The 25,562-nt window shown below is 47.1% G+C and overlaps 1 protein-coding gene across 1 annotated transcript in view; it reads right to left on the bottom strand.

Moving 5' to 3' along the window:
• The window catches only part of ncanb (neurocan b), a 99,534-nt gene that overhangs the window by 65,557 nt on the left and 8,415 nt on the right, over positions 1-25,562 (bottom strand). Inside the window, exons 2-8 of the mRNA XM_084010701.1 lie at positions 23,520-23,749; positions 23,273-23,441; positions 18,972-19,146; positions 17,391-17,518; positions 13,393-13,686; positions 11,607-12,425; positions 5,726-6,760 (exon numbers count right to left, since the gene is read on the bottom strand). Coding sequence (XP_083866827.1) covers positions 5,726-6,760; positions 11,607-12,425; positions 13,393-13,686; positions 17,391-17,518; positions 18,972-19,146; positions 23,273-23,441; positions 23,520-23,749 — 2,850 coding nt within the window. The remainder of the gene's footprint in view (positions 1-5,725; positions 6,761-11,606; positions 12,426-13,392; positions 13,687-17,390; positions 17,519-18,971; positions 19,147-23,272; positions 23,442-23,519; positions 23,750-25,562) is intronic.

The following is a 25,562-nucleotide window of genomic DNA, read 5'->3' as shown; positions in this document are numbered from 1 at the left end:
CGACGACGGCCGGATGTTTGCTTTGCTGTTTTACTCCTCATTAAGTTGGTTTGGACTGTTTCTTCTCTAAGAAGCTGATAAATGATCACTGCGTTTATTAACCACAGATTATTGTAAAACTTCCAATGCAAAAATGCTACAATGCTTTTCTGCACTAACCGAACAATTAGGTGATTAAAGAGCAGATGTGACGCGCAGGAAGGCAGGAAAGCTGTGCATCCAAACTCACTGAATGGCACATGTGATCACCCAGCTTATTATCAGAGGGCTGTGATGGGAGAAAAAAGAACATTCATAAAATCAACAACAAAACTTGCCACCAGAAACAGTCAAGAGATTCAGTCATTCATCCTCCATAATGGGAGCTCTGGGTCACACGAGCTGGAGAACAAATCCTGCTGCCGGCTCTCCGAGAGGCTGAATAATCACGGGGTTCTGTGTTGGCAGCAAAGATGATAAAGCATTTTTACGACGCCGTAAAAAGGCCTGTTTCAGACAGCTTTCCTGTGTTTTTCTGCAGAATATTAAACCCAAAATGTTGATGGTGCACAAGCTTTACAAAAATAGCTGTTTGTATCATTGACTTTTACATACATAAATCAACACTTTTTATTCCCTCAAAAATGCTTGGGCCTTTTTCCTGCTACACAGAAAACCCCTCACTGAATTATTTAGTCCCTGTTTTACTTTAACAGTTACAAAAAACCAACAGCGCTTTGCAAAAACAGCAAATATTTGCCTTTCATATTCATAGCATGCTGTGATGTTCAACGACCTTTCAGGCACTTGACTCGGTCCACTGAGAGACTGAGCATCGCACACACACACAACACACACACACACACACACACACACACACACACACACACACACACACACACACACACACACACACACACACACGTATAGATTCCTGAATGCTGAAAACTACTGCGAGGGCTTTTCAAACATGTCAAATTCAGCCGAAGCACATCTCCACCTCCTGAATACTGATCACTACTCTGCCTCCTCAATATTCAGCTTTAATCCCGTCACTCTTCTTAATCTGCACTTCTGTCCTGATTGACTGTTATTCTCTCGGCGCTTAGTCCAACGTCATATCGGATTTGTTACTTTCCGTTTTCAAAAACAGTCTTAGTGTCAGATCCAGTTGCCTTTGTTGTCGCCCTGTTAGCTTAGCTTCTAGCATCCAGCCGAGCCTGGTTCGCTGAGTAATCCTCCAGTCATCCCAGATAGAGAAGCCACGCTTCTGCAGATAGGGAGTTTCTCCGAGAGAAGATGCTAAAGCTATTCCAGATGTTACAAGCAGGAGGAGTGATAGCCCGTTAGCGACAGCGATAGCTCTACGGCTAGGAAAGGCTTGCAAGAGAAAGCCCTCGGTCGTGTCCCTGGTCTGCAGTCCCCCCTCCCCCGTTGCCCAATAGGAGCTTTTCACCACAGCCCTGAGGCATGCGGGACTAATTACAAACTAATTGCACACTGTGTAATTACAACTTCCGGGTCCATCATGAAAATACTTTTACCAAGAGACTTACATTGGGAAAGAGGCCTCAGTTAATCAGTAGATTTTTTGGAACACTTGAACACTTGAATAGCCGTCATTTCAATCATTTGGTCCTTCAGATTGTAAATTACTATAATCGCAGAGTTCCGGAGTTATTTCCATCCTCCGTTCATGTGAACCTGCAAGGAAATGCTAACGTGCTAACTCTCCTTAGCCTCATGGACGCAGAAGGTCGCTGAAAGATTGGGATCATTTTAAACCCGGAAGTCGATATTTTTTGGGCTTAGTGTGCCGCTGAGCCATTTTCATAGAAATGACGCTAAGCCTCCAACTCCGTCTCCGGTTCTATATACACATCAGGTGATCAAAAACCCAATCACCTAATAAGTCGACGTAGACTGGCCAATCATAGCGTAGCAGGGTAAACGCTGCTTAACAGGGATGCTCGTTACCCAGAGAGGTTGGAAGAAGACAACTATTTCTAACACATTACATCTGTATGTAAAAATCAGTGAAGCTAACATTAGCAGAGTACTTTAGCGCATCATTAACTAGGTTAGCACTTGAACACTTGGACATCCTGGATTTATCTTTCAAATGCAAATATCCGACCCTTCAGTCTGCTTCTCTCGACCAACAGTGATATTTCTTCAGGGAGCTGGTGATGGATTGACCCGGCCTACTTTCTGAGAGTGGAGAGACTTCACCCCGCTGAGAAGGGCACCACTATTTATCCAGGAATGTATAGCAGGGCTACAACAACTAATCGATTCAATCGATTCTAAAAGTAGCAGGTGTTTCCATGTGAGCAGCCAACGACAGCTTTTTCAGTTCATCTCGGGAGGAAACATTTGAAAAGTGTTGGAAGGAGCTGGGCCTTACATTTATTAGGCGTTAGCTTTAAAATAGCTTCACCGGGGGCCCTGACGACAGAAGATATTTCCTCCTGCTATGTTTGCTGTTAAATTAACCTGCAATAGTGTGTTTGTCCGTCGAAGCGAACGCACATCTGCCAGAGACGGATTTAGATTTAGCTAACGCTAATGAGCTGAGATAAGGTGGACGATGAAGTGACGGACCATTTATGGGCTCTAAACGCATAACGTTTCAAATGTGTCCCATCTGCACTGTGTGAATGACATCAGCTGACAGGAAGTAGACCCCCTAAACCGGAGCTGTCCTACGCAATTGATTTGAAGAGGTCTAAACTCAACATTATGGGGTTATGGGAAAATTTCATGCCAACAGTCCAAAGTGAATCTTCAAAAATGTTCACAACTGAGATTTTTAGCAACATCAGTTCAACTAAATAGTAATTCATAGCACTTTTCAAAGGTCAAAGTGCTTTTTAAAAAAACAACACAATAATAATAAGTGCAGCGTGGTGAAAGAGAACGGGACAAGAACAAGAAGGATGGAAATGATCCTTTATAGCTGCAGCCCTACATAGACAGGTGTTTATGAACTTATGAACCAGCAGATTGTGTGTATTATCATTATCAACACTCAATGTTCACTCCGCTCCGTTGCTCCGCCGGTTACCGGGACACAAAGAGTGGTGAGGAACGCCGTTTCATCCAACAACCGTCCCTCAAGGCTGCGCTTTAACAAATCCCATTCATTTCATATGCAGCAGCCAATAGTGCAGGATTAGCTTCAGTGGGAGTGTTTGAGATGAAAAAACGGAGGAATTACATCATGAAAAGGACGAAGAAGAAGAGAAACTTGGAGGCGAGGGGCAGATAGCAGGGAGGAGAGATTAGGGAGTGGATGGATATTAAGGGAGGCGACACTCTTCTTTCTAAACGGCGGTGACAACGTCCTGCCGAGGCGGCGGCTCGTCGGGGGACGGACAGACGGCGATCCAATGCCTTGTAGTGCACCACATCGCAGTTCAAAGGCTAGCACAACATTATGCCGGCGAGAGTCTAACAATGACCGGAGGAGTAATAAAAGACATAAAGTCAGGGAGACGGGGAACGAGGGAGGGAGAGAAAACAAAAGGCCAGTCGGGGAGAGACGAAGAAGATGGGAGACACTCGGAGGGAGAGGCAGGAAAATCAATAGACTTCTATATGCAGCATGGAGAACGTCCTCTCTCACTCCAGACGGCCGACCAAGGACCCCAACAGCCGGCAGACACACCGAACATCTATCCACACACTGATAACCCAGCCTGTCCCTGCCCCAATTCATCCCACACACACACACACACACACACACACACACACACACACACACACACACACACACACACACACACACACACACACACACACACACACACACACACACACACACACACACACACACACACGTGTTATTGATGTCACCAGAGGTCTGATCCATCTCGAGGCCGGGACAAGGCTTTACTCAAGAAACCATAACTCAGGCATCCTGTCCCCCGTCCACCAGAGTATCAAACCGCCGTCGGTGATTTACCAGCGGGACGGCCCACGTCACCGTATCCGCCCGCTCTGCACCCGACCGCTCCATACATCCACCCCTTCTGGGATTCTCTCCACTAAGAAGTGTAACTTTTCATAAATACTGACTTTAGGATTACACAATATGGCAGCAGAGATAGGAGTAATTAAAAAAAGAAAGAAAGAACTTTACTTTCTTCAGTGTTCACAGCGGAGGATTAAGACATATCCTGTGTGTGTGTGTGTGTGTGTGTGTGTGTGTGTGTGTGTGTGTGTGTGTGTGTGTGTGTGTGTGTGTGTGTGTTGGTGCTGACATGTCGGGTGGATTATGGAGGTTTTCACTTGGCATGCTGGTACTTCTTCACATACATTTGTGTTTTTTATGCGTCAGGTGTGTGTCCACCCATCTGTGGGTGTTTAGCTGGAGGCCGGCGAGATATATATATATATATATATATATATATATATATATATATATATATATATATACCAGAGTATTATCAGTCTGATTTATGTCCGAATAAGAGACAGAGGGGCTGAATGTGGAAACAAACACTGAATGGTGATTGTAAGAAAAGTCAGAGAGACAAGTAAAGAGAGAGCAGTGTGGTCTACGGGGCTCATGGCTGTGTTAGTGTAGCTTCTGATAATAAAGAGGTTTATCTACTCCCACCTACAGCACTCTGCCCTCCCTCTCCCCCTTCCTTCCTCCCCAGAGCTCCCCATCCTTCTGCCCTCTCCCTCCTCTATGTCTCCACCTCTCTTCTGTAACGGGGAGACTATGACATCTGAGTAAAGATGGATTCCCTCTGGGAAACTGTTACACAGACAATGGTCATTATGGAAGGAAGTGCTTGTAAATGACGAGGCAATCAAGTGGAGTTATTTAGAAACATGCAGTAAATGGAAGTAGCTTCACAGAACATGTAGACAGAATCCCACGCCTGAGGAGCATGTTATCCTCATTATCTGTGGCATTAAATGCTTCATGTTAATGCAGCGACTGAGCCTCTACCAGCTCTGAACAGCAACGACTTGTGAAGAAAAAGTTTGAAACGCTGAGCAGGATGACTAATGATTTTCTAAACTGAAAGCACCGGGCGGGCTGAGACGAGGGCAGAAAATGGATGAATAAATATTGCAGTCATTTCATTTGTTTGTTGCAAATGTGAAGGTGGAAGAGATGACAACGGTGCTGCTGTTGTCGTGTTCATTGACTCTGAGGTTTTCTGCCTTAGTTGCAGGTCCATTACCTATCAAAAAGAAAATCAATGTGAGCATGCTGAGGCAACCGGCGGATAACGGAGAAGTTCAAGGGAGGGAGGAGAGAGAAGGCCGAGCAACACACGAGTAAGTCAATTACAAGTCCCACCTTGTAGTTTATGTCTACATTGATTGGTTGGGGACTAGGATCTCTGCCTGCCACCAGTTCACCTAATTGCACTCACTCTGACCCCCTAATTACTTCCTCAGACCTGGTGGGTCTCCCCTCGGTGCACCCCCTCGCTGTCTGGAGCTGCCTCTCCAAACCCAACGCGGGTTCATGATGCATGCATGGGTGGGAGAGAGACGTAGGGACGCCGTGAGGAAGTAGATGTGTAGAGGCCGTGATCGGGGCGGAGGCGTGCTGCCGTGGTAACGTACCGCCGATAATGTGCTGCCCCTCGGTGTGAGGGATGTTCGCCGCGTCTCCTTTGAGCCTCATACATAATTAAATGAATGGCTGCTGATTAGATAATCACTCATAATCAGGAGATAATGGCTGACGGCGGGTCCATGGCGGGAGCTCACGTACCTGACGAGATGAGCCCGAAGGCCCAGTGGGGCCCGAGGATGCCGAAGGGGTTGATGGCGTCTTTGCCTTCGTTTTTCGACGCCGCGGCTTTGTTCTCCTCCGACTTCAGGCTCGGGCTTTTGAAGGGCGTCCACCGGCTCCCGACCACGAAGGACTCGGACACGGCGGATCTGGATTCCATCTCTGTGGCGCCGACGTCGGAGCGCGCCGCCAAGGTGGTCAACGGAGATCCATCCCCGGGCGCCGGAGTGGCGGCGAGGTCGGGCGGCGTCTTCTCCCTCTCCCCGTGAACCCACGAGATGGAAATGGACGCGTCCTCGGCAGCGGTGGCGTTGTCGGAGGAGTTCTCCGTGGCGGTCGCTGCGTCTCTGGTCGTCAGCTCCACCGTGGTCACCTCAGAGGTCGTCAGCACCTCCATAAGGGTTTCAGGGGCGGAAGTCACCACTTGGCTGTAACCCACATTGGAAGTGGTTTCTCGGACGTAGAGGACCTCCCCCCTCGCCTCCTCTGCTGGGTCGGGCTCCTGGGGGCCCTGTGGTGGGGTAGTGGGCTGTTGCACTAGCTGCCACATGGACAGAGTAGTGAGCTCTGCCACGGTCACAAGCTCAGTCTGGCTTCGGCTTGTTGGTTCAGGGCTGCTTTTGGCTTTCAATCCAAACCCAGCAGGCAGGTTGCTCTCCTCGCCGCTCCCCTCAAGCTCCTTCTCCTCCCCCGACGCCGGAGGGTTAGCATCCTCTGCTTCCTGGTCCCTCCCCTGGCCTGAATAGTGGTCTGGGGTGTCCTGTCGAAGGGCAGTGGGCAGGGTCATCACCTCTAGGGGCCCTGCTTTGGCTTCCATAGGCTCCCAGGTGGGGCGTTTACCCCCGTAGGCCACGTTTCCAGGGGGGCCTAGTTTAGAGCCCCGCATGGATTTGATGGCCCACTGAAAGTGGCTGCCGGGGGCAAGAGCCGGGCCCCCTTCGGGACCCCGAGGACCCGATACGTTGACGTGTGAACTTGGTGGAGACGTCTCGTTGGGATCCGCTGAAGTGAATCCTAAAAGGGGGACAAAGAGACAGAACAGACTAATGAACACGTGGCGGATTTAATTTTACGGATGTGGAATTAGCAATTAAAACTAAAGGCTTTACATGACTGTTGGACCGCAGCACAGTTCCAGAATGTAATCAACCCGGGAGTCTGCTGGGATCAGCGGTGCAAGGCTACAGACCAAGTTCAGGTTTATACAACAAGGAAGGTATCATGCAGGACTTCAGATCCCACCTGCTGCTGCTGGGACAATATATCACTTCATATGTTCATTTCTAACAGATAAGAACACACGAATAACAACACAGAACTGTTCTCACTTTGACAAACCATTATGCTCATTAAGGATCCCAGCCCACCATCTGGTCCCGACTCGGTTTTTTTAAGACCAGATCAAACTAAACCTCGACAATAAAACTTTCTTTCATGAACTCTTTTAAACATTAAGTTTCAAACTGTATTTTCTCTTCTCTACAGGCCCCACAGTGACCTTTTGGATATTTACATAATCATTTCCCGACAGCCTTTATATTAAGTGTCTAGTCGAACATGTTGTGAAGTTTGTTGAAGATCCAGTATGAAGACATTCAACGAGCAGTTACATTTCCCAACTAACGCTCCTTTTTTCAGGCTGTGGACTTTTTGATGAACTGAAAGTAGCAGTTAAGTGTCATTTAGTTTAAATTAGTGCTTCTTTCCTCATCGGTGGAGCCGATCAAGTGTGACTGCTAAAGTTGCTGCTAACAAAGACCCCCCCCCCCCTGTGCACACTGAGACGGAGACACACCACAGGACGGAGGCATGTCTTCAAAGTAATTTCACACTTCCCCGTCCCTGTTTTCCTCGTGGATTATTTTCACCCCAGAAACAACCTCCCGCAGGAACACTTGGTGCGAGACGCCACGTGGAAAAACCACATGGAGCTCCATCTAAACCTGTTTACTTAGATGAAGTGGCCCACTGTACCTCATCGGCTTCCTGCTTTAAAGCAGACACCGTCTCTGGCATCAATAATTCACTGTGTCTGCATGTGTGACTCACGGCGGCTGTGCTTTTCTGAAGGACTGCAGTGCAGTCGTGTCACTGAGAGGCCCGGATCGTGTTGCTTTAGCTGTCCTCAGTTCAGTTAACGTGTCTGCAAAGTAGTACCGCGGGTGGGGGGGGGGGTGGGGGGGGGGGGCAACAAATTACCCTGAGAGGGGGAACATACACAAATATGTTCATGCATAAAATATTAAAACGCTTGTAAATTATTCAGTGGGCTGTTGCCTTACGTCCAAGTGAGCTTTACGAAGGCCGAGCTTCATTTCCATGAGAGCCGCGGCTTAATTGTCCTATTAATAATCCAAATAGCTAATTCCATATTTTCTTACTACACACACACCCTGATGAAAGCGAGAATAATTAAACACATTAATCTGGTTTGATCATCTGTGTAATGACCCGCTTAATAAATAAAATGGTGACAATTAGCAGTGTGAGTTTGGGATGATGCGAGCGCTGCTCCGACGCCGCGAGTCCGTCGGCGGGTAAAAAAGCTGAAATGCTGCAAAACAAACGTATAATAATAAGCCCCCGTTCAGATGGTAATTTTGTGCCTCCGCTGTGAGTGGTTGTGCTGTGTTGACTCCACTTTAGTGGCGTAAACAGGCTGCGAGGATCCCCCGGGTCGGGCAGACATGATATTAAATTGGGAGCTGGCATCGATGCCACTCAGCCGTCTGCAGATATGGCATCTAATAAAAAACCCCTGCATGGACCGCGTGAGTCGTGTGAGAGAGCATCTGCATCGAGTCGTCTTCTATCACTCAGTCCAGTCTCCGGCGGTCTGGTGAGACCGGCTCCTGCATGTCGAGCTGATTCTAATTCTACATGCGTTTATTAATGAAATGATCCCAAAAACAGATTTTCATCTGCAGGAGAGATAATCGCTCTACATTCAGAGAGGCCTATGAATTTTCAAAATAATTTGATTCAATATTTAAAATTCTGATGTTTCTTGGATGTGGTGTCTGCACCCCCCCCCCCCCCAATCAAAGAGGCAACATGGCTCCACCAGTTACAAAGCAGCGTTGAGATCAAGGGATAGCCTGCGGCGTGCAGTAACAGAGTTAATTCAGCTCACTGATGCTAGTTTAAGAAGAGACATCAGCTGGGCAGCTTTCCATCACGGCAACATTAAAGAAAAGAAAGCGACTCATCCTCGCCCCCCCTCGCTCTGTTCACCCCCCCTCTCGCGTTGCTCGTACCTCGCTGTAGAGATCATTACCGCCTACCTTCAGAGAGCCGGGGCCTAATTGGCAGAGGCAGAGATGGAGGTGAGAGCGACCGGCGGTGCAGCCAAACCTCCACCTTAATTGGATGCGCTTGTGAATAATGCATGCGGACTAAAGCTCGGATTTTCATTAATACCATGGCGGTGGGCATCGGGTTTTAAGGTAGCACACTGTTAAAATTCACAAATCCCAGTTCGTAGGTGAGAGGAGCCGATCACCTTCATCGAGGAATTCTGCTCGCCGTCTGTCGGAGACTCTGAAGACTTTCTTTGTGTCCTCCCGTTAAGCCCATGGCAGAGACCAGGTGTGTGTGGCGGCCATTAAAAGCTACCTTCTTCCAAAGTAAAGCCGCCATACGCTTCCTTTTCACCTCCGGTAAACTATTGTTTACTTACTTTATCATATTTTTTATTTAACCTTTATTGAACCAGTTGGTCCCATTAAGAACCTCTTTCTGGCCAAAACAGTCAGCAGCAAATACACATTTACAAACATCCATTTGAAAGCTGTTAATGAGTTTGTTAGGATGATTTCAAGCAACATAACAGAAAGTGTCCCCCCCATCATACATGGTTTTGATTGAGGGATTTCCGTGTCCTTGTTGGCAGCAACAACACAATGGTCACTTATATCGTGACAAAACACACCTACGGCTGACAATGTGTGGGTTCATTGGTCAGAATCCAATCGAGTAAGGTGGATCTCTCAGGATATTTAGACGTGTTGGTGCACTAATCAGCTGAGTGAGATTGATGGAATCACAAAAGGATTTAAACACATCAGATACTGGGTTAAGCCAACCCCAGTTAAGATCTCCAACCAAGACGAGCTCATTAAGGTGTAGACTGGCTAACCGGGGTGATAATGTCTGCACTGCATCATTCAAGGCAGATGGAGGCCTATAAACTCCATCCACAGTTAAAGAGAAGCCCTTTGATATGTCTAGGATTGCTGCCAGAAGCTCAAGTTGTTTGCTTGTAGATTTAGATAAGATTATTGTGGCATTGCATTTTGATTTTGTAAAGATGGCCACTCCACCGCCTTCCTTAGGTCAATACGATGGGCGTTGTATCCATTAATGTTAATATATGTATCTATAACTGATTTTGTCAGCCAAGTTTCAGAAATAAAAACCACGTCTGCATCTGTTGATTTAACCCATATTTTAACCATATCTATTTTTGATAGCAAGCTGCACACATTGAGATGAATAATCTTTTAGAGAATCAGAATGTGTCTGAGGACACTGCAAGCAGGTCTAGATGCCAGTAGGGCTCGGTGCTGGTGGTTCACAGAGCCCAGCCAGTTGGGCTCATAATCCCTTTACTGAGCTGTGGTTTGGTTTCACTGGGCTGTCATCGGTCAGCAACGTTCCAGATGTGAACCTCTAAATCTGTAGTCTTCCTCCACCCCTTCAGGTATTGATTTTTGGGGGGGGTTGCTAGAGTTCTTTGAGTATACACTAGCGTTGACCCGGTGACCTTTTCTATCCTTGGATGTACCGCTCCGTTCCTGAGGGCGGATGTCACCTGTCTGACAGCAGCTTTCAGGTTCTTCAGCTCGCACACCAGCCAACAACGGAGCCTGCATGTGTCAGGGCTTTTTAATACTCCCCCAGGGCATCGCTCTGCTTGTGTCTGGACCGAGCAGTAGCTCTGCTGAAGGAGAAGGGACCCAAAACTGTACTTTCTCAAACGGCCGGTTGACGCTGGCCCCAGAAGCCAGTAAATCTGTACAGCAGAAATCAACATGTTTACAGCCTGCTACTCGATAGGTTGTTTTCCTGTTCATGACAACTCATCCATTGAATTATATTCAGGCTTAAAGTTGGGCGCTTTGAGTGAAAGGTCACCTCTTTCACCATTTCTAATTTGCAGGTCATCACTGCCACAATGGCTCCCAAGCAAGCAGTGAGTGACTTCACAGACACCTCGTCCATAGTTATGTGGGCTGAACATTTCTCCAACTTCCCTCCATATCTGGTGAAGTTTCTTTTGTTTTTCTCCTTTGTTTAATTTATTCTCAACAGATAATACCAGTCATTTTTTAAGTCGAATCCTTCTTTGACGACTAACTAAGCTGTAATTTCCAACGCAGGTCCGCTTTGTTCTCAAACAAACATTACACGCTCGCAAACCTTTTATTGCAAAGTAGATTAAAATTCAAGCTTAGCTGGTATTCTTTCTGACAAGCCTGTACTGTAAACAAAGCACCCCGTCAATATATGAATATGAGAATGAAGGCTAGGACGCTCTCCACTCCAACATTTTTTGCATCACTGTATCTGGCCCCTTTTGTTTGTTTCCAATTACTGTTTAATTAAATCTACAGCGATACTTCAAATTGCCCTGCGGAGGAATATATTACAGCATGCTCGGGGGAAAAGAAGAGAGGCTGCAACGGAGAGACAGAGACTGTTTCCAAAGCACAAACACATCCTCTATTTACCAGCGAGGACTAACGGGGAAATGCACCGGGCCTCCACTTGAACTACAACCATTTCAATTTACCATCATTTCTGTTTCAATTTCATACTCGGTGATTAGTTTGGAGGAAGAAAGATGCTGAGCTCCTACCGTTACTGTTGTCAGCTTGTTCTCCCGGCTGGGTGGACGTGTCATTTTGCCCTTTGCTCTGGACTGCAGGCACCAATCGAGTCAGCGGCGTCACCTCTTTCTCCCGTTCAGACAGACCTTCCTCCAGATTCTGTAGTCCGCTGGCAGGAGTCCTGAAGGGGAAGCTACCACTCCTGTGCTCCATGATGGCGTTGTCCACGCTACCCTTGCCTCCACTTGTTTTGGGTACACTCGGGGTCCTGCTCGATGCCTTTCCTTGGGTCTGGTTCTCGCCTGCTTTCTCTTCTGTCTCCTTCACCTCCTCGCCTCCCCTCCAGTACCGAAAGGGTCTCATTAGAGTGTTCACAAACTCAGCCAACACACTGTTACTAGTGTGAGACTGGGGAGTGGTGGACGCCGTGGAAGATAATGTTGGGGACGATCCAAAATAGGCACCGTCTTGTTCTTCGTGAGCAGAACCTCCATGGCTCTCCAGGTTCTCCAGGTCAGAGAGGCCCATGGCGTTGCTGCTCTGTGGACTGTCGGACTCCTCCCGGCTGAGTTGGCTGCTTGTAGGTCCATCCTTTTTCCCGGCCCAGCCCTCCTCCGGCCTCAGGTGGATCACCACTTGCTCTCCAGAGATCTCGGACGAGTTGTCGATCCTGGCAACGGAGCGGACTCCGGCTTTGTCTGAGCGGGCCGAGCCGGTCAGGAGGGACGTCTTGGAAAAGAGGGCACTACGCTGGGCTTCTGTGACGGAGGAGATGACCTCCGACGCCGGGTTGGGGGTCTGGAACAAAACCTGCGGCTCTGCAGCCTGGACCCCTGCTGGCTGGTGGGCTGCAACACAATAAAAAACAATACACTTTAACAAAAGCATCAGCACTGTTATTCACCTGACCTGCTTTATCTGCTGCTGCAGCACAACACAGAACACCACGACACCCATCTCTTCCCCGAAGCAGCAAACCTGTTATTACCACTCAACCTGGCTTCAACTCGGAGCATCCTGCCCGTCGTCAGGCCGACAACGCTTTACCACATGCAGCTCTCATTTTTCAACCACAAAATCCAATCATCTTCCAAACGAACAAACATGCACATTTTGTGTTCATGCCATATTAATGAGATCGAAGCGACGCCATTATTTACACGAACCAAGATTCACGCTATTTCACAAAACATATTACCGCCTTTATCTACGTTCAGCTATCTGAAAGCATGGTCTGTTTTAAAATATTAATGTCAATGTGCACGCGGTATGTAGAGGTTCATCTATCAGCCGAGTGTTTTGACAAATGCCCCGCTCCCATGCTGTTCTTGTTTACTTTAAATGATTGGGTTATGGAGATGTTTCGCCTGGATGAAAATTGCATAAACTGACATTGTGAGAGATGAAAATGTCAAGTCTTTGCCCCTATCTGTGGAAATACCACTGTCAAGTCGGTCTGTAGTGTGCAACATTCAATGGAAGCTGGAAAAAAAAAAAACAAGCTCCAGATGAAGAATTATAGGTTTGCTAATCTACGAATATCAATGAACATATTGCGGCGTAAAGTCAATCCAAAGCAGCGATAAACGAATTCCAGCGTCATTAGGCTCACAAGGAAAGACAAGGTCAGACATTCAGCACACACAACATACGAGCCCTCTAATCCGTCAGGGCCGACACAAATGTCACACATTCTCTTCGCAACTACTTCAAACATGTAGCGTTAATTAAAACCAGAATAGAAAGCAAGTTCCCCCCTCTGGAGGCCTTTGTCGTAGCCATGGCAACTACCACGGCGACGGAGGCTCACAGTACCTCGGTAGCAGTAGGCGTCGTAGAGGGCCGTGGTGTCGGGGAAGCCGGTGCGATTGGGGTTGTTGTAGACGGTCCTCACCCCGGGCTCGTCGCCGCCGCAGTTCTTGCGCGGGACGTTGATGGGGTAGCGGGCGCTGCCGTCGGCGAGCCACCCGGGGTCACACTGGTCCAGGCCGGCCTGCCAGGCCAGGTGGAGCTGCCCGGCGGTGGCCAGCTGGGCTCCCAGGGAGTGGCAGTGGGTGGAGGCCGTGGCCAAGCTCAACTTCTCCGGCACCGTGGAGTGGAAGACATCACCTGAAGAAGAAGAAGGAGAAGAGTTCAGTTTGGGGTGTTACAGGGAGCCATTGAGTCGGTACAGTGTGGCCTTTACACACCAGGGGTGTGACGGATAAATAAACTGGCAAATACTCCAAATCAACTACCAGAGCAGCATCTTGCAGTCTGTCTGAATTTGATTCTTGTATAGCCTAAGCTAATTCAAGACATTTTACTCAGTTCCTTTTTAGCCAAAATACGCTTCATGAATTTGAGTTCCTGCTGGGAACAGCTGCACAGTGTACACGGGCTTTTATTGTGAAAAGTAAGAACAGAAGGAATGAATCTGGTCTGGTTGAAAGTAGTCATCAAAGTTCCCCATCTTGTTTCTGACCAACAAGCTTCTGTGTTACTAAATAAATACTAAATAGTCTACACATTGAATATGTAGGTACGTTGATGCCTTCATTGGCGAGACAAAAAGCTCAGTGAACTGTAGCTCGTTTCTAAGAGAACATTACGTCGCTCCGTGATAAAGTTCGTCTGTATCTGTGGCCAAAGTGGAAGAGGGTGAAACTTTAGACGTCTTTGAGTCGGCTTGTGTACGTTTTCAGTCAGTGTCCTCTTTTGCTTTAAAGCCAACGTTTAAATATCGTGGCACACTCCTCGACTGTCAGCTGAGCTTCTCTGAAAACATTTAAAGAAAATGTTCACAGCGACGACGTCTTCTTAGAAGACTAAGCTGTCTTAGTGCTCACAGATCCTTGAACTTGTGTACACTACACATATTGAGAGTATTTGAACATTCCACCTCACTGCTTGGTTTGGACACTTCAGCTGTAAATGTAAAACTAAACAGGGTTGTGTCAGTGGCAAGAGAAATAGTAGGCAAACCACAAAACCAGCTGACAAACCTCTCCCCTGAGAGGCTGAGGAGGAAATCTAGAAGCAGAGTGGCAGATGCTTCCCAGTTTGGACCTCAGTGGTCTGGGAGGCGTTATAGGGCTCCTCTGGTTAAAGGCATATTCAAAAAGGCTTTTTATCCCCAATGCCATTAGTCTTTTTAACTCAACAAAGTGAATAATCCACATGAACTGCTACTTATTATGTATTATTATTTCATTTCTAGTGTTTCGTTTAACCTTTTAATTCTGCCTTGTCTGTGCTGCTGTCTGTCAAGTGATATGTCTCTGAGACATGTGTCTGTTATGGTGAGCCAAAGATAGTTTTCCACGCTGGTGAACAATAAAGATTTATTCTATTTTATTCTTTAGTTTTCCATTTTTCAATGATTACTTTTTCTCGTGAGTCAACTTTACCAAGCAATAAGACGTGTGGACTTGAAGTAGTTTGATAAAAGATACGTTTTTCTTTGCTATGCATAAGAATGGATTTAGATTTTTGTGCATAAATGTAACAAAAAATCATTCAAAAAACAGACTTTATAGAAGACGGTTCTTTGAATTCAAAGCAGCTGCAAACGGGATCTAAGAGAAGACGGGCGGCGACTGAAGGAGAAGAAAGGAGGAGCTGAGGACAAGAGGGGTGGATGTGGATGAAATAGTGATGCAGAAATGGGGGCGAGCAGACCAGACCAGGAGTCAAAGGGACCACTACGTCTGCACACATAAAAGGTTACGATCAGAGAGTCCACTGGCAGACAAAGCTGGACGAGTGCTCAATGATTTATCTGATTCAGATGAGGAGGGAGAGGGTGAAGATGTGCACACCAGAGAAGAAAGGGGCGGAGTCCCTTGATGTCACTCATTGGTTTGATACTGTCGTGAAGCCTCGATCTCTGCATTTTGGGCGTCGCCATCGTTTTTTTCCCAACCAATTAACTTTCATTCATGGAAAACATGCTGTGCAACAACAACGTCGCTGCATATTTATGCCTGGATGATGTTATTTCCAGTGTTGATGGAGCAGCTACAGTATTAGCATAGCCTTCCTCCAATCACTCTTCATTCTCAAAACAAGCATTTTCAAATGTGTTTGCTTGTCGTCTCACAGACAGACCAAACAAGACATGACTTCAGACTTCCTACAAATCCTCATCAACATGTAGTTATTCCGGCATCCTTTTCATCCATTTATGGCCATTAAATCACAGTGAAATAGTTTATTTTTGGTTCTTAGTGCTGTAGTAAACCAGCTGATGTGTCGCTTGAATAAACCAAACCCTGTTGAGATATGTGTTGAGAAAATGTAAATTTGGCTGAGATCTGGTTGTGTGTTTAACATATACAGCTTATTAATTAAGCTTCTAGTTGTTATTTTTAAAAACAGAATAAGATAAAAACACCAGCTCTCCGTCTGCTAGTCATTTGAGTTTGATTGAAGTCAATTGCCTGCTGATTGTTTCAATCAGGTCGGTAGTTTCACTGAATTCAATTGTAAACTGCTGGATATAATGAAGTCTACAGGTGGTCATGCAATCTTCCCTGCTCAGCATCTCGCTTGATACGGGGTGTTCGTATCTATAAATAGCTCTGGCACTGGAACTCCTACTACTATTACACTTAATAACAGTTGTGGACGCAGCGAGCCAAACCCCTGTAGTGAGTCTGATTGTGGTGCTAAAAAAAACCTGCTGCGCTCATCATTGGAATATGCAAATATCACAAAGCCCCAAACAATATTTCTCCGTCCACTGTTGTAGAATTGATTATGATGTGAGTGTAGAAAAGCAAGCTCACCATAGCAGGAGTGATAACTGATGGAGGAGGGGCTGCAGCAGGAACGATGGCTTAAGTACATACACAAGGTTCTTTCTGAGTTTTTTGTCTTAAATTAAAATCACGACCACTGATGTAGACAGAAAAGACATAAAACAGAGGGGGGGATTAGCTCAGGAGGTAGAGCGGGTTGGCTGGTAACCCCAAGATTGCTGGTTCGATCCCCAGCTCCTCCTAGCTGAGTGCCTGGTGTCCCTGAGCAAGACACCTCACCCTCATTGCTCCTGACGAGCTGGCTGTCGCCCTGCGTGGTTGACTCAGCCGTCGGTGTGTGAATGTGTGAATGAATGGGTGAACGTCAGTCATTACTGTAAAGTGCTTTGGATAAAAGCACTATATAAATGAGGACCATTTACCATTTTAAGACAGAATGAAGACCTTCTGATGTTGCTGCTTTAGTTATGCATACTATGTGTTCTATCTCCCATATTTTTTTAATCTTATTTCTATATTACTTTAACCACTGTCATTATGTTCATTGCCTCATAGTAAAGCACTTTGTGCTGCTAATTATTATTACCTGTATTACTATTAGAAAAGGTGCATTGGATTATATGTTGCAGTGAAGTTATTTCATGTTTAACTGGCAGTGACATATCAGAGTTGTCTATATAATTAATCTTAGAACATAACTAATGGGACAATATGAGGACTTTGATTACATTAAACACCGATTTCCATCTAGGCATGGAACGATATGAAAATTTAATTTTAATTTCCATCCTCAATCCATCAGTTTAAGCTATATTTACAGTTTTCCTGTCATTGGAACCTGCTAGCCCTTAGCTAGTTAGCCACAGAAGCTAACATTGGAAGCCTCAGAACAGATAACTTGCCTGTGGTAAAAGTAAAGTAGTAGGATAACACTAGTGACCCACTCAGCTGGACTGAATATGGTCTATCTCAGCCTCTCGTGCTAACAAAGTCCTAAGTCCTGGTCTCAGGGTCCCGGCTCAGTGGACCCATGCATGACTCATCTCCAAACATATGACCACGGACTCCCACCTTGAAGCTGCTTAGCAAAGCAGTAGACATCAAACAGCTCATCGGGGGACCTATCGCCGTAATTGCGCACCCCAGGTGAGTCCTCGCGATCGCCATAGCAACCGGGCCGAGGCGACTGGATGGGATACCTGCAGGGGAGGCAGAGAGGGAGATTAAAATAGCCTTGAAGGCACAAGCATGTGTGTTCACAAGCATGAAAAACAAGATGAGAACTGAACAACACTTTCATCATCTCATGCCATGAATACAATGAGCTCGAGTGTACTGCCTTCCCAGAGATTACCCAAATATATTACCCAAAAAATAAACACATAAACCCCCCACGGAACTGCTATACAGTCACATTCATTACAAGTCACAACAACCACTGGACAACCATTGGAAAGCACTTCAACCGATACAATATCTTGCTTCCTTTAATTATTCTGGCCCTCACAGTGCAAAGCTTCATGGAACATCACCCCCGTTTTACTTAAAAACATTTTGAAATGCCTTTAATGCTCCGGCAATAAAAGAATTCCAGTAGAGAGAGAGAGAGGGAGAGGTAGGAAGTCAAGGAGAGGTTTAAAGAATCAGGGATTCCTTCGGTGGCTTGGCATGCCTGTCGGGCTGAGAAAAGCAGCGATCTATATTCAGGCTCCGACTGAGCAATTTATTCCACGAGAACATTGATTTGAGCAGCACCAGGGCACCGGCAAAGAGGCTGATTAAAAGATTACGCTGAGTATACAGGGCCTTATGAAGTACCGGGAGTGGGAACAGACAAACATCCACGCACAAGACGGACGCGGGCCAGAAACCTGCAGCGACCCGTTTTCACCAAAGTGAGACAAGAGTCTCCGGCCCTCGGCCTCCTTCCTTCTGCTTGCTGGCCGATGAAGCGATAGCTGATGTCTGGTTTTTTTCTCCACCGTATTAATTGGACACTTTCCTCCTGGCCGGTGTGCAGTCGGAGCCTCCTGGATGTGGCCCAATTACATAACTCCCGAGTGGAAACAACAGGACGGAGAGGAGAGTGAGGAATAGCAAGGCGGGAAGCGCTGGAAGGCGGTGGGAAACCTGTCAGGGAAGACGACAGTCAATCTGCTCGAGCGACGGCGATTGGGAATTAAAATGTAGACGTCGCCGTGGAGACGAGCTCCGACTGGTAATGTTGAGAGGGACTTCATGGAAGGTGACAGGCTGACAGACGGCTCAGAGGGGCAGATACGGCTAACTGCCTCTCCAGTGTGCAAACAAGCAATTAGGTCCAATTATGTCGCACAGTTTCATGTTTTTATAAAAACTGAAAAATTATCAAAACGACCCGCACGCTGCCATGCTTCACACTCCTCTCGAGTTCTCTGTTTTTAAGACGTATTTTTAGTCACAGAGTGCATTTATTTTTGCTGCGACGTTTGATCATTTGATGTGTGAATCAAAAAAATTAGTCTGAAACCGTCCGATGGTGATTTTAAAATAGTCGCCTGGTTCGACAAACAAGATCTGCCAGCAAACAGCTCCCGTACATGTGATATCAGGGGATCTCACTGCATTTAAGGACAGGAAATAGTGTCGCCTGGAGAGCAAGAGAAAACTCACCGTACAGTCTGGTCCGACAGCCAGCCGGCGTCGCAGTTGTCATATCCGTCGGCGAAGGTGGCCTGCAGCTGGCCCGGCGTGGCGATGACCGCCGAGTTCTCCACGCAGGCTCTCTTGGCGTCGGAGAAGGACAGGGCGTAGCGGTCGTGAGGGGCCCGGTAGTGGAACACCACACCTGGAGCAGAGAGATACAGCGGTGAGGAGGACAGTCTGCGACCTTACAACCTCTGGGTCACAGGGATGTGTCCACACTGCCAACCTTGAGCCATTGAAAAAAAAGGAAATGAGCATGCACACGCTCTACAGATATGTAAATATGGAGCCCTGGAGACATCCGCAACATGTAGTGACATTGTTCCATCTGTGTAGGAGGAAACAACAGCATTCGGGTTCAGCAACCCCGCGTACGTGAGGCTCATTTGCATCAGACGTGTCGCGTGGCTCATCATTAGAGGAAAAGAGATGTTGCCCTTGGATACAGCGTGTGACAAACAGCGATGATGTTTGTTTTATTGCTTCAACAGTACACACACACACACACACACACACCGCCGCGCAACGTGATGGAAAGACAAAGAGCGTGGAAATAGAGATACGCGGCTTTCAAGGAGATGCATATATTATATGAATCTCACATTGAGACTGCAGAGACGGAAGGAGAGCGTGAACGGTAGATGGGAATACAAAACGAAAAAAAGCCTATAAAGTGGGAACAAAGTGAGACACAGTTCCCTTGCTGTGAAAGGGTCATATTTCCCACTTAAACGGGAAAGGACTAGCTTCAGAAGTGTCAGTCTAACGTTTCCCACCTCGGCCTGCCATTCACCGGGTGCTGCTCCCCTGAGGAGCATCCGGTGACATGAAAGCCAGTGGGCGTCTGGCTGCTAACACGACTCCTTCATCTCCGCCGGCTTTTGTCCGGGAGAGTGACGGAGATTCCTGCGAGATGGACGCCCGCATGGCAATTTGAGCATCAGCACCCCGGGCTATGCCCGAAGAAAGCGAGGCAGGGGCCAGACAAAGTCCCCCCGCAGTCCATCTCGCCGTTCTGTCATCTCCCTCATTCTCCCTCTTCACATAAATGTGGAGCAGAAAATCCTCTCGTCTTTTCTCCTAATGTCTCAGTTTTCCATCCTTTCTCCTCGGGGGCGGTGGAATCTTGTCCAAACAGAGATGCTAGCTCGCTGGCTAATACGTACACCAGAGAGATGAATGGGCCCCCTTTCAGTACGGGAAGAACCCAGTCCTATTCCACATGAGGGCTGAATGCCCAATATCTCATGCTTCTATTTTTACCCGCTGCATCCTCAACATGCCCACGCCAAGTCTCCGAAGAGGACAGCGGGATCGTGTGGGTTAGGCCCTCTCCTTTACGGCTGCATGCTGCCCCCATTGCAGCCTGCTGAGCAGCCGGCATCCCTTGGCCGTATTGTTTAATACACTTAACTGCATTACAAAGTTACTTTGTTTAAAGTCAGTTCTTATGTACTTATACTTGCTACATAAGTAGCCTAGCTGAATGGTGTATTTTCCACCTTACATGAAACAGTGGGCAAAAGTTTATAATTTCTGGTGCAGAATAAGCATGTTTGATTTGAGACCAGGCTAGTATCGTCTCGAGTAGAGGTTAGCATTGTCTGGTGTAGAGGTTAGCATTGTCTGGTGTAGAGGTTAGCATTGTCTGGTGTAGAGGCTAGCATTGTCTGGTGTAGAGGTTAGCATCGTCTGGTGTAGAGGCTAGCAATGTCTGGTGTAGAGGTTCGCATTGTCTGGTGTAGAGGTTAGCATCGTCTGGTGTAGAGGTTAGCATCATCTGGTGTACAGGTTAGCATCGTCTGGTGTAGAGGTTAGCATCGTCTGGTGTAGAGGCTAGCATTGTCTGGTGTAGAGCTTAGCATCGTCTGGTGTAGAGGCTAGCATTGTCTGGTGTAGAGGCTAGCATTGTCTGGTGTAGAGGTTAGCATCGTCTGGTGTAGAGGCTAGCATTGTCTGGTGTAGAGGTTAGCATCGTCTGGTGTAGAGGCTAGCATTGTCTGGTGTAGAGGTTAGCATCGTCTGGTGTAGAGGCTAGCATTGTCTGGTGTAGAGGCTAGCATCGTCTGGTGTAGAGGTTAGCATCGTCTGGTGTAGAGGTTAGCATTGTCTGGTGTAGAGGCTAGCATCGTCTGGTGTAGAGGTTAGCATCGTCTGGTGTAGAGCCTAGCATCGTCTGGTGTAGAGCCTAACATCGTCTGGTGTAGAGGCTAGCATCATCTGGTGTAGAGGCTAGCATCTTCTGGTGTAGAGCCTAGCATCATCTGGTGTAGCGGCTAGCATTGTCTGGTGTAGAGGCTAGCATCCTCGCGTCACAGACGGAGGGTTGGTATTCTATCAATGCAAGAAGAGAAATAAAGTGGGGAAACTAACTCCTGCAGAAGTTTTGCGAACAGTTACAGTGTGCTTTCCACCATCTAAACCATCTACTGCCCTCACACCAGTTAATAGTGGGCAGCCATATCTCACCACGCACAACGGCCGACGCCGTCCTCTAATTGGTGGGACGAAGCAACTTGGCCACTCAATAAGTGCCAAGGGAAAGAAAACGGAAAACGGTGACTAAACAAGGAGTAAGACTCAAGGCGGCGGGGGAGGAATTAAGAAAGAGATGGCAGGAGAGGAAGGACATCTCATCTGGGGCTTAAGCACGCACACAAATTACTCTATGAGGAGAGCAGTGTGGATTAATATGATATTGATATAGCTGAGCAGCATCAATACCTGCTAATTAATACTTTAAGCACTCAGTTGAATTAGTGTGAGGACGGCTGTGGTCCGCCATGTAGCGCGACTGCCAATTAAGACTAAGCCCTGGAGATGGCCGGTCCTCGCCAGCCACGTAATTGGTTTCTCTCTGAAGGAGTGGTTTTCATGGCGCTTTAATCGATTGGCCAAGACTAGGGGGCAGGGTGGGGGGTGGTCTCCTAAGCATCATGACAGGGGGTCCGGCTTTCTAAATGGAGACTGCTTGTATGGAAACACCAAACAGAGTCCTTGTTGAAATGCTGAAATTATGAAAATACAACGACAATGTGCATGCATGCATCTGAGTTGGTTCTTTGCATGGATTTGTAGAAGCGGCAGCATGGTGCACAGTGGACAAATGCATTGTGCCATTCCCTTGAGTCATTATAATACTAGCTTATTATAAAAACAGCGAGCGACCTAGAATGAATCTGAAAGAAAGCTCCGTAGCTAAAATACCCTGACAAAGTAATTATGGTTTACTACAGCGAGCTGCCTCCAGGTAGTCTGCTAATTCCAACAAATATGGGATCCTGCATGCAGATAATGCAGTGAACGGTTTTGGCCACAGAGGACCTGACGCATCCACACAGAGTAACCATGTTAGACAGTAGCGCTTACTGCTGGTTTCTTCCTCATTGGATTCATTCGGCGAATGAACAGCACACGAGAGGATCCGGGTCAATGACGTTTAATGCGTTGTATAGTTCCCTCGCCTTCTCCACATGACCATACATTCCACACGGACAGTAAACAACCCTGGGTGTGATGGCTGTATTCGCCTGGCATGGCGAGCAGCATCGTTATTATTCATGGAGGCGGACCTTGAGCGCTCTGGGAGAGCTGCACACGACCAGCGAGTGTTGATTCCAGACAATCAGTTTTGCAGATGAAAACGTGCAGAACGCCGGGGATGAAATAAGGGGCATTAATTGCTTCGTTTATCAAGATGCATCATCAGTTGTTGGTAATATTACATTTCCAAAGAAATACCGGATCACAGAATTAACGAGGTTTATGACTCGCTTGCTCTTTCTCTCTCTGTTCCAATAACGATTGAGCGTTGTGCGATCCAGTGTTAATATCATAGCACAACATATCACAATATATAGCTGGATTAAAAGTTATATTAGAAAGTGGATTAAACCTTTATTAATTCAGAAGCTATATTATCGTTGCCTTTATTGTCCCTCAGCTCACTGTTAAGAAAAGGCTTGGTTACCAATAGCGACCCCCACAAGGAATATATTAAATGCTCTCTATTAAAAGGAAGATTAAGTGTTTTCTGTTTAATTAAAACTCTGATATGAACCTAACATTTTTGTTTGAATTTGAAAACAACTTTGGTCACAGCCGTGTTGGTCTATGCACCTCTTCCCTTTCAGTAAAGTTCTAGTTTGCAATTTTAGGCTTATCTCAGGAAGTACTCCTCCTTGAGATAAATCTTTACAACATTCGTCAGAACATGGTGATATCTGTTGACTTGCATAAAGCTCAGCCAAAACTGTCGTGTAATTCACCTGTGACCTCCAGGGGAACCGTGTCCTGCTCGTCACTGATGCCCACCACGACCTCGCAGCGGTACAGTCCAGAGTCGCTGGAACGCAGTCCTGACAGAGCCAGGCTGGCGTTGTAGCGGTTCCCGTTGTACCCGGGCAGCGTGACACGCCCCTGGAAGGCCTTCTTCACCTGAGGGAACAAGGAGGACAAAATGAGAGAAACACCACCAAAGAAGCTCAACACAACATGTCTCAGCCTTTATCGTACCTTGACCACGTTGTCTTTGGCTACCAGGACCGACTGCTCCTTCTGCAGGCCGTCCGAGCCCCTCTGGCCCCAAACCTTGGTCCACTTGATCCGGGGGGGCTCGTGGGACGAACCGGCGCCTGGGCGGAGCGTGAAGATGCAGGGTAGGAGGACGGTTTTGGACAGCTCCTCGCTAATGGTCTGATGGGTCACCTTCCGCATGTTCACCACAGCATCGCCGTTGGCCATGCCTGAGAAAAAGGTGAGGAGAAGACAATCAATGTTAATTAAGAGGCCGGATTTGAAAAGACGGTATTTTATTGTTTCTTGCCGCAGAAAACACGGGTTCCTTTGTTTCGTCGGATCCTCCATTGTGGCTCTCTGATTATTAGTCATTGATCCAGCAGACCATTACCGTGGTACCTGAACAATGGGGAGGGCAGAGCCGGACCGTGAAGCGAAGATATCAGAAGTCCTTTAATAAACCATACATCAAAAGCAGGATGTGCTTTATGGGGATCAATATCAAGCAGCTCTTTTGCAGTTTAACGCAGTCGATGCCACCACAGAGCTACAGACTGATGACAGGAAAGGGGATCGTTATTACAGTGTGGTGCGTTCAGAAGAGCCGTGTTGTTCAGCAACATCCCCCTGCATTTTGTGTCTTTATTGTCTTCTGGCTCCTAACTCTTTTTTACCCTGGCGGAGTCTGTCATGCATTCTCATGAAGCTCCACCTCTGTGTCACCTTGCCAGAAAAGACGAAAAGGTGGCTCATCAACGATGCAGAGGTGGATGTGCCTTCCACTCTTATTAAACAGTAATAGCGGTTATGATCTCTAATCTGTTTATCCAGGACAGCGTAAAGCCTGAAGGCTGATTTCTCAAGCAACTATTCCCTTTCTGACAAAACGTGTCATTTTATTCGCTCATCATTTGGCAGCGATGCAGTTTAAATCAGCTAGCCACGATTTAGCCACACAAGCGCCGCGGTTCTAGGGATAGCAAAGACCGACGTTCCACTTTTTAATCCAAAATCTAGCGCAGACATTCAACGTCCCCGGAGGATGCACCGTAATGACTTCAGTGATCCACCTGACTCTTCCAATTGTTTGACCGTGAGGTCGACATTTGTGAGCGAAGCCAGATAAGAGGAAGGGAACACAAAGAAGCTCCCTAGGTGGGCGGGACGGTTGAACAGTGGAGAAAATGAGCCTATTGACTTCCTTTCATTAGTGTCAGTTCTCCGCCGCACACTTTGTTTGTCCCGCATGCTCCGCCGTGTGATTGGATGCATGTTAAAGCGCCGCGGGGACGGCCCCTCCTGTCTGTAATTAAATGGCAGATTGGTTGAACGGTGTTTTTCCAGCGGTCAGAGTCGCACCGCGGCACCAGTCGCTCAACCTCTCCGTCCTTCTGACGGCGGTCGTTTCTCCTCCTCCTCCTCCTCCTCTTCCTCCCCCGCAGCACGACCACCTGCCTGCCTTCAAATGAGCGTTTCGCTTCATCACTCATCCGGCAATCTGATTTTTGGTTTTATCTTCAGCCTATAGATAAAGATAGATAGATATATCCCATATATAAGATATACAGCGTTTTCGTACATTTTCCCCCTCAGCCATGCCAGGAAAATTCTTACGGCGTGGGGGATCCGTACAGGCGACCTGTGCAGAACAGGGGTCAACTATTCATGACAGGAGTAATACGCAGACTCGCCAGGATACACAGTCTGTCAGCCCAACGACCTGCTGAGGAATGTGTCAATCACGATGCACCTAGCCGCCTCCCACCCTGACTTCTCACAAGCCAATAGCAGCCTGGCTGACTGACCCCAATTTAATTAATTTTTAGAAAAAAAAGAGTGCAATGAATATCTTAACAACCAAAATTAAATGAAAAAAAGAGGAAATCAATCAAAACAGCAAGTGCTGCAGAGAGATTTGTCGTTAAGTTCTATTGATCCTCGGAGTGGTAGCAAGCATCAGCACAACAGACGTAACCGCCGCTGTAGTTGGTCCGAGCGTCCAGATGTCAGAGGTCCAGATCATCTGCTCTCTAGTTTGGA

The sequence above is a fragment of the Eutrigla gurnardus genome (assembly GCF_963514095.1).
Source record: "Eutrigla gurnardus genome assembly, chromosome: 6".
Lineage (NCBI taxonomy): Eukaryota > Metazoa > Chordata > Actinopteri > Perciformes > Triglidae > Eutrigla > Eutrigla gurnardus.
This window is presented reverse-complemented; position numbering and strand designations above follow the sequence as displayed.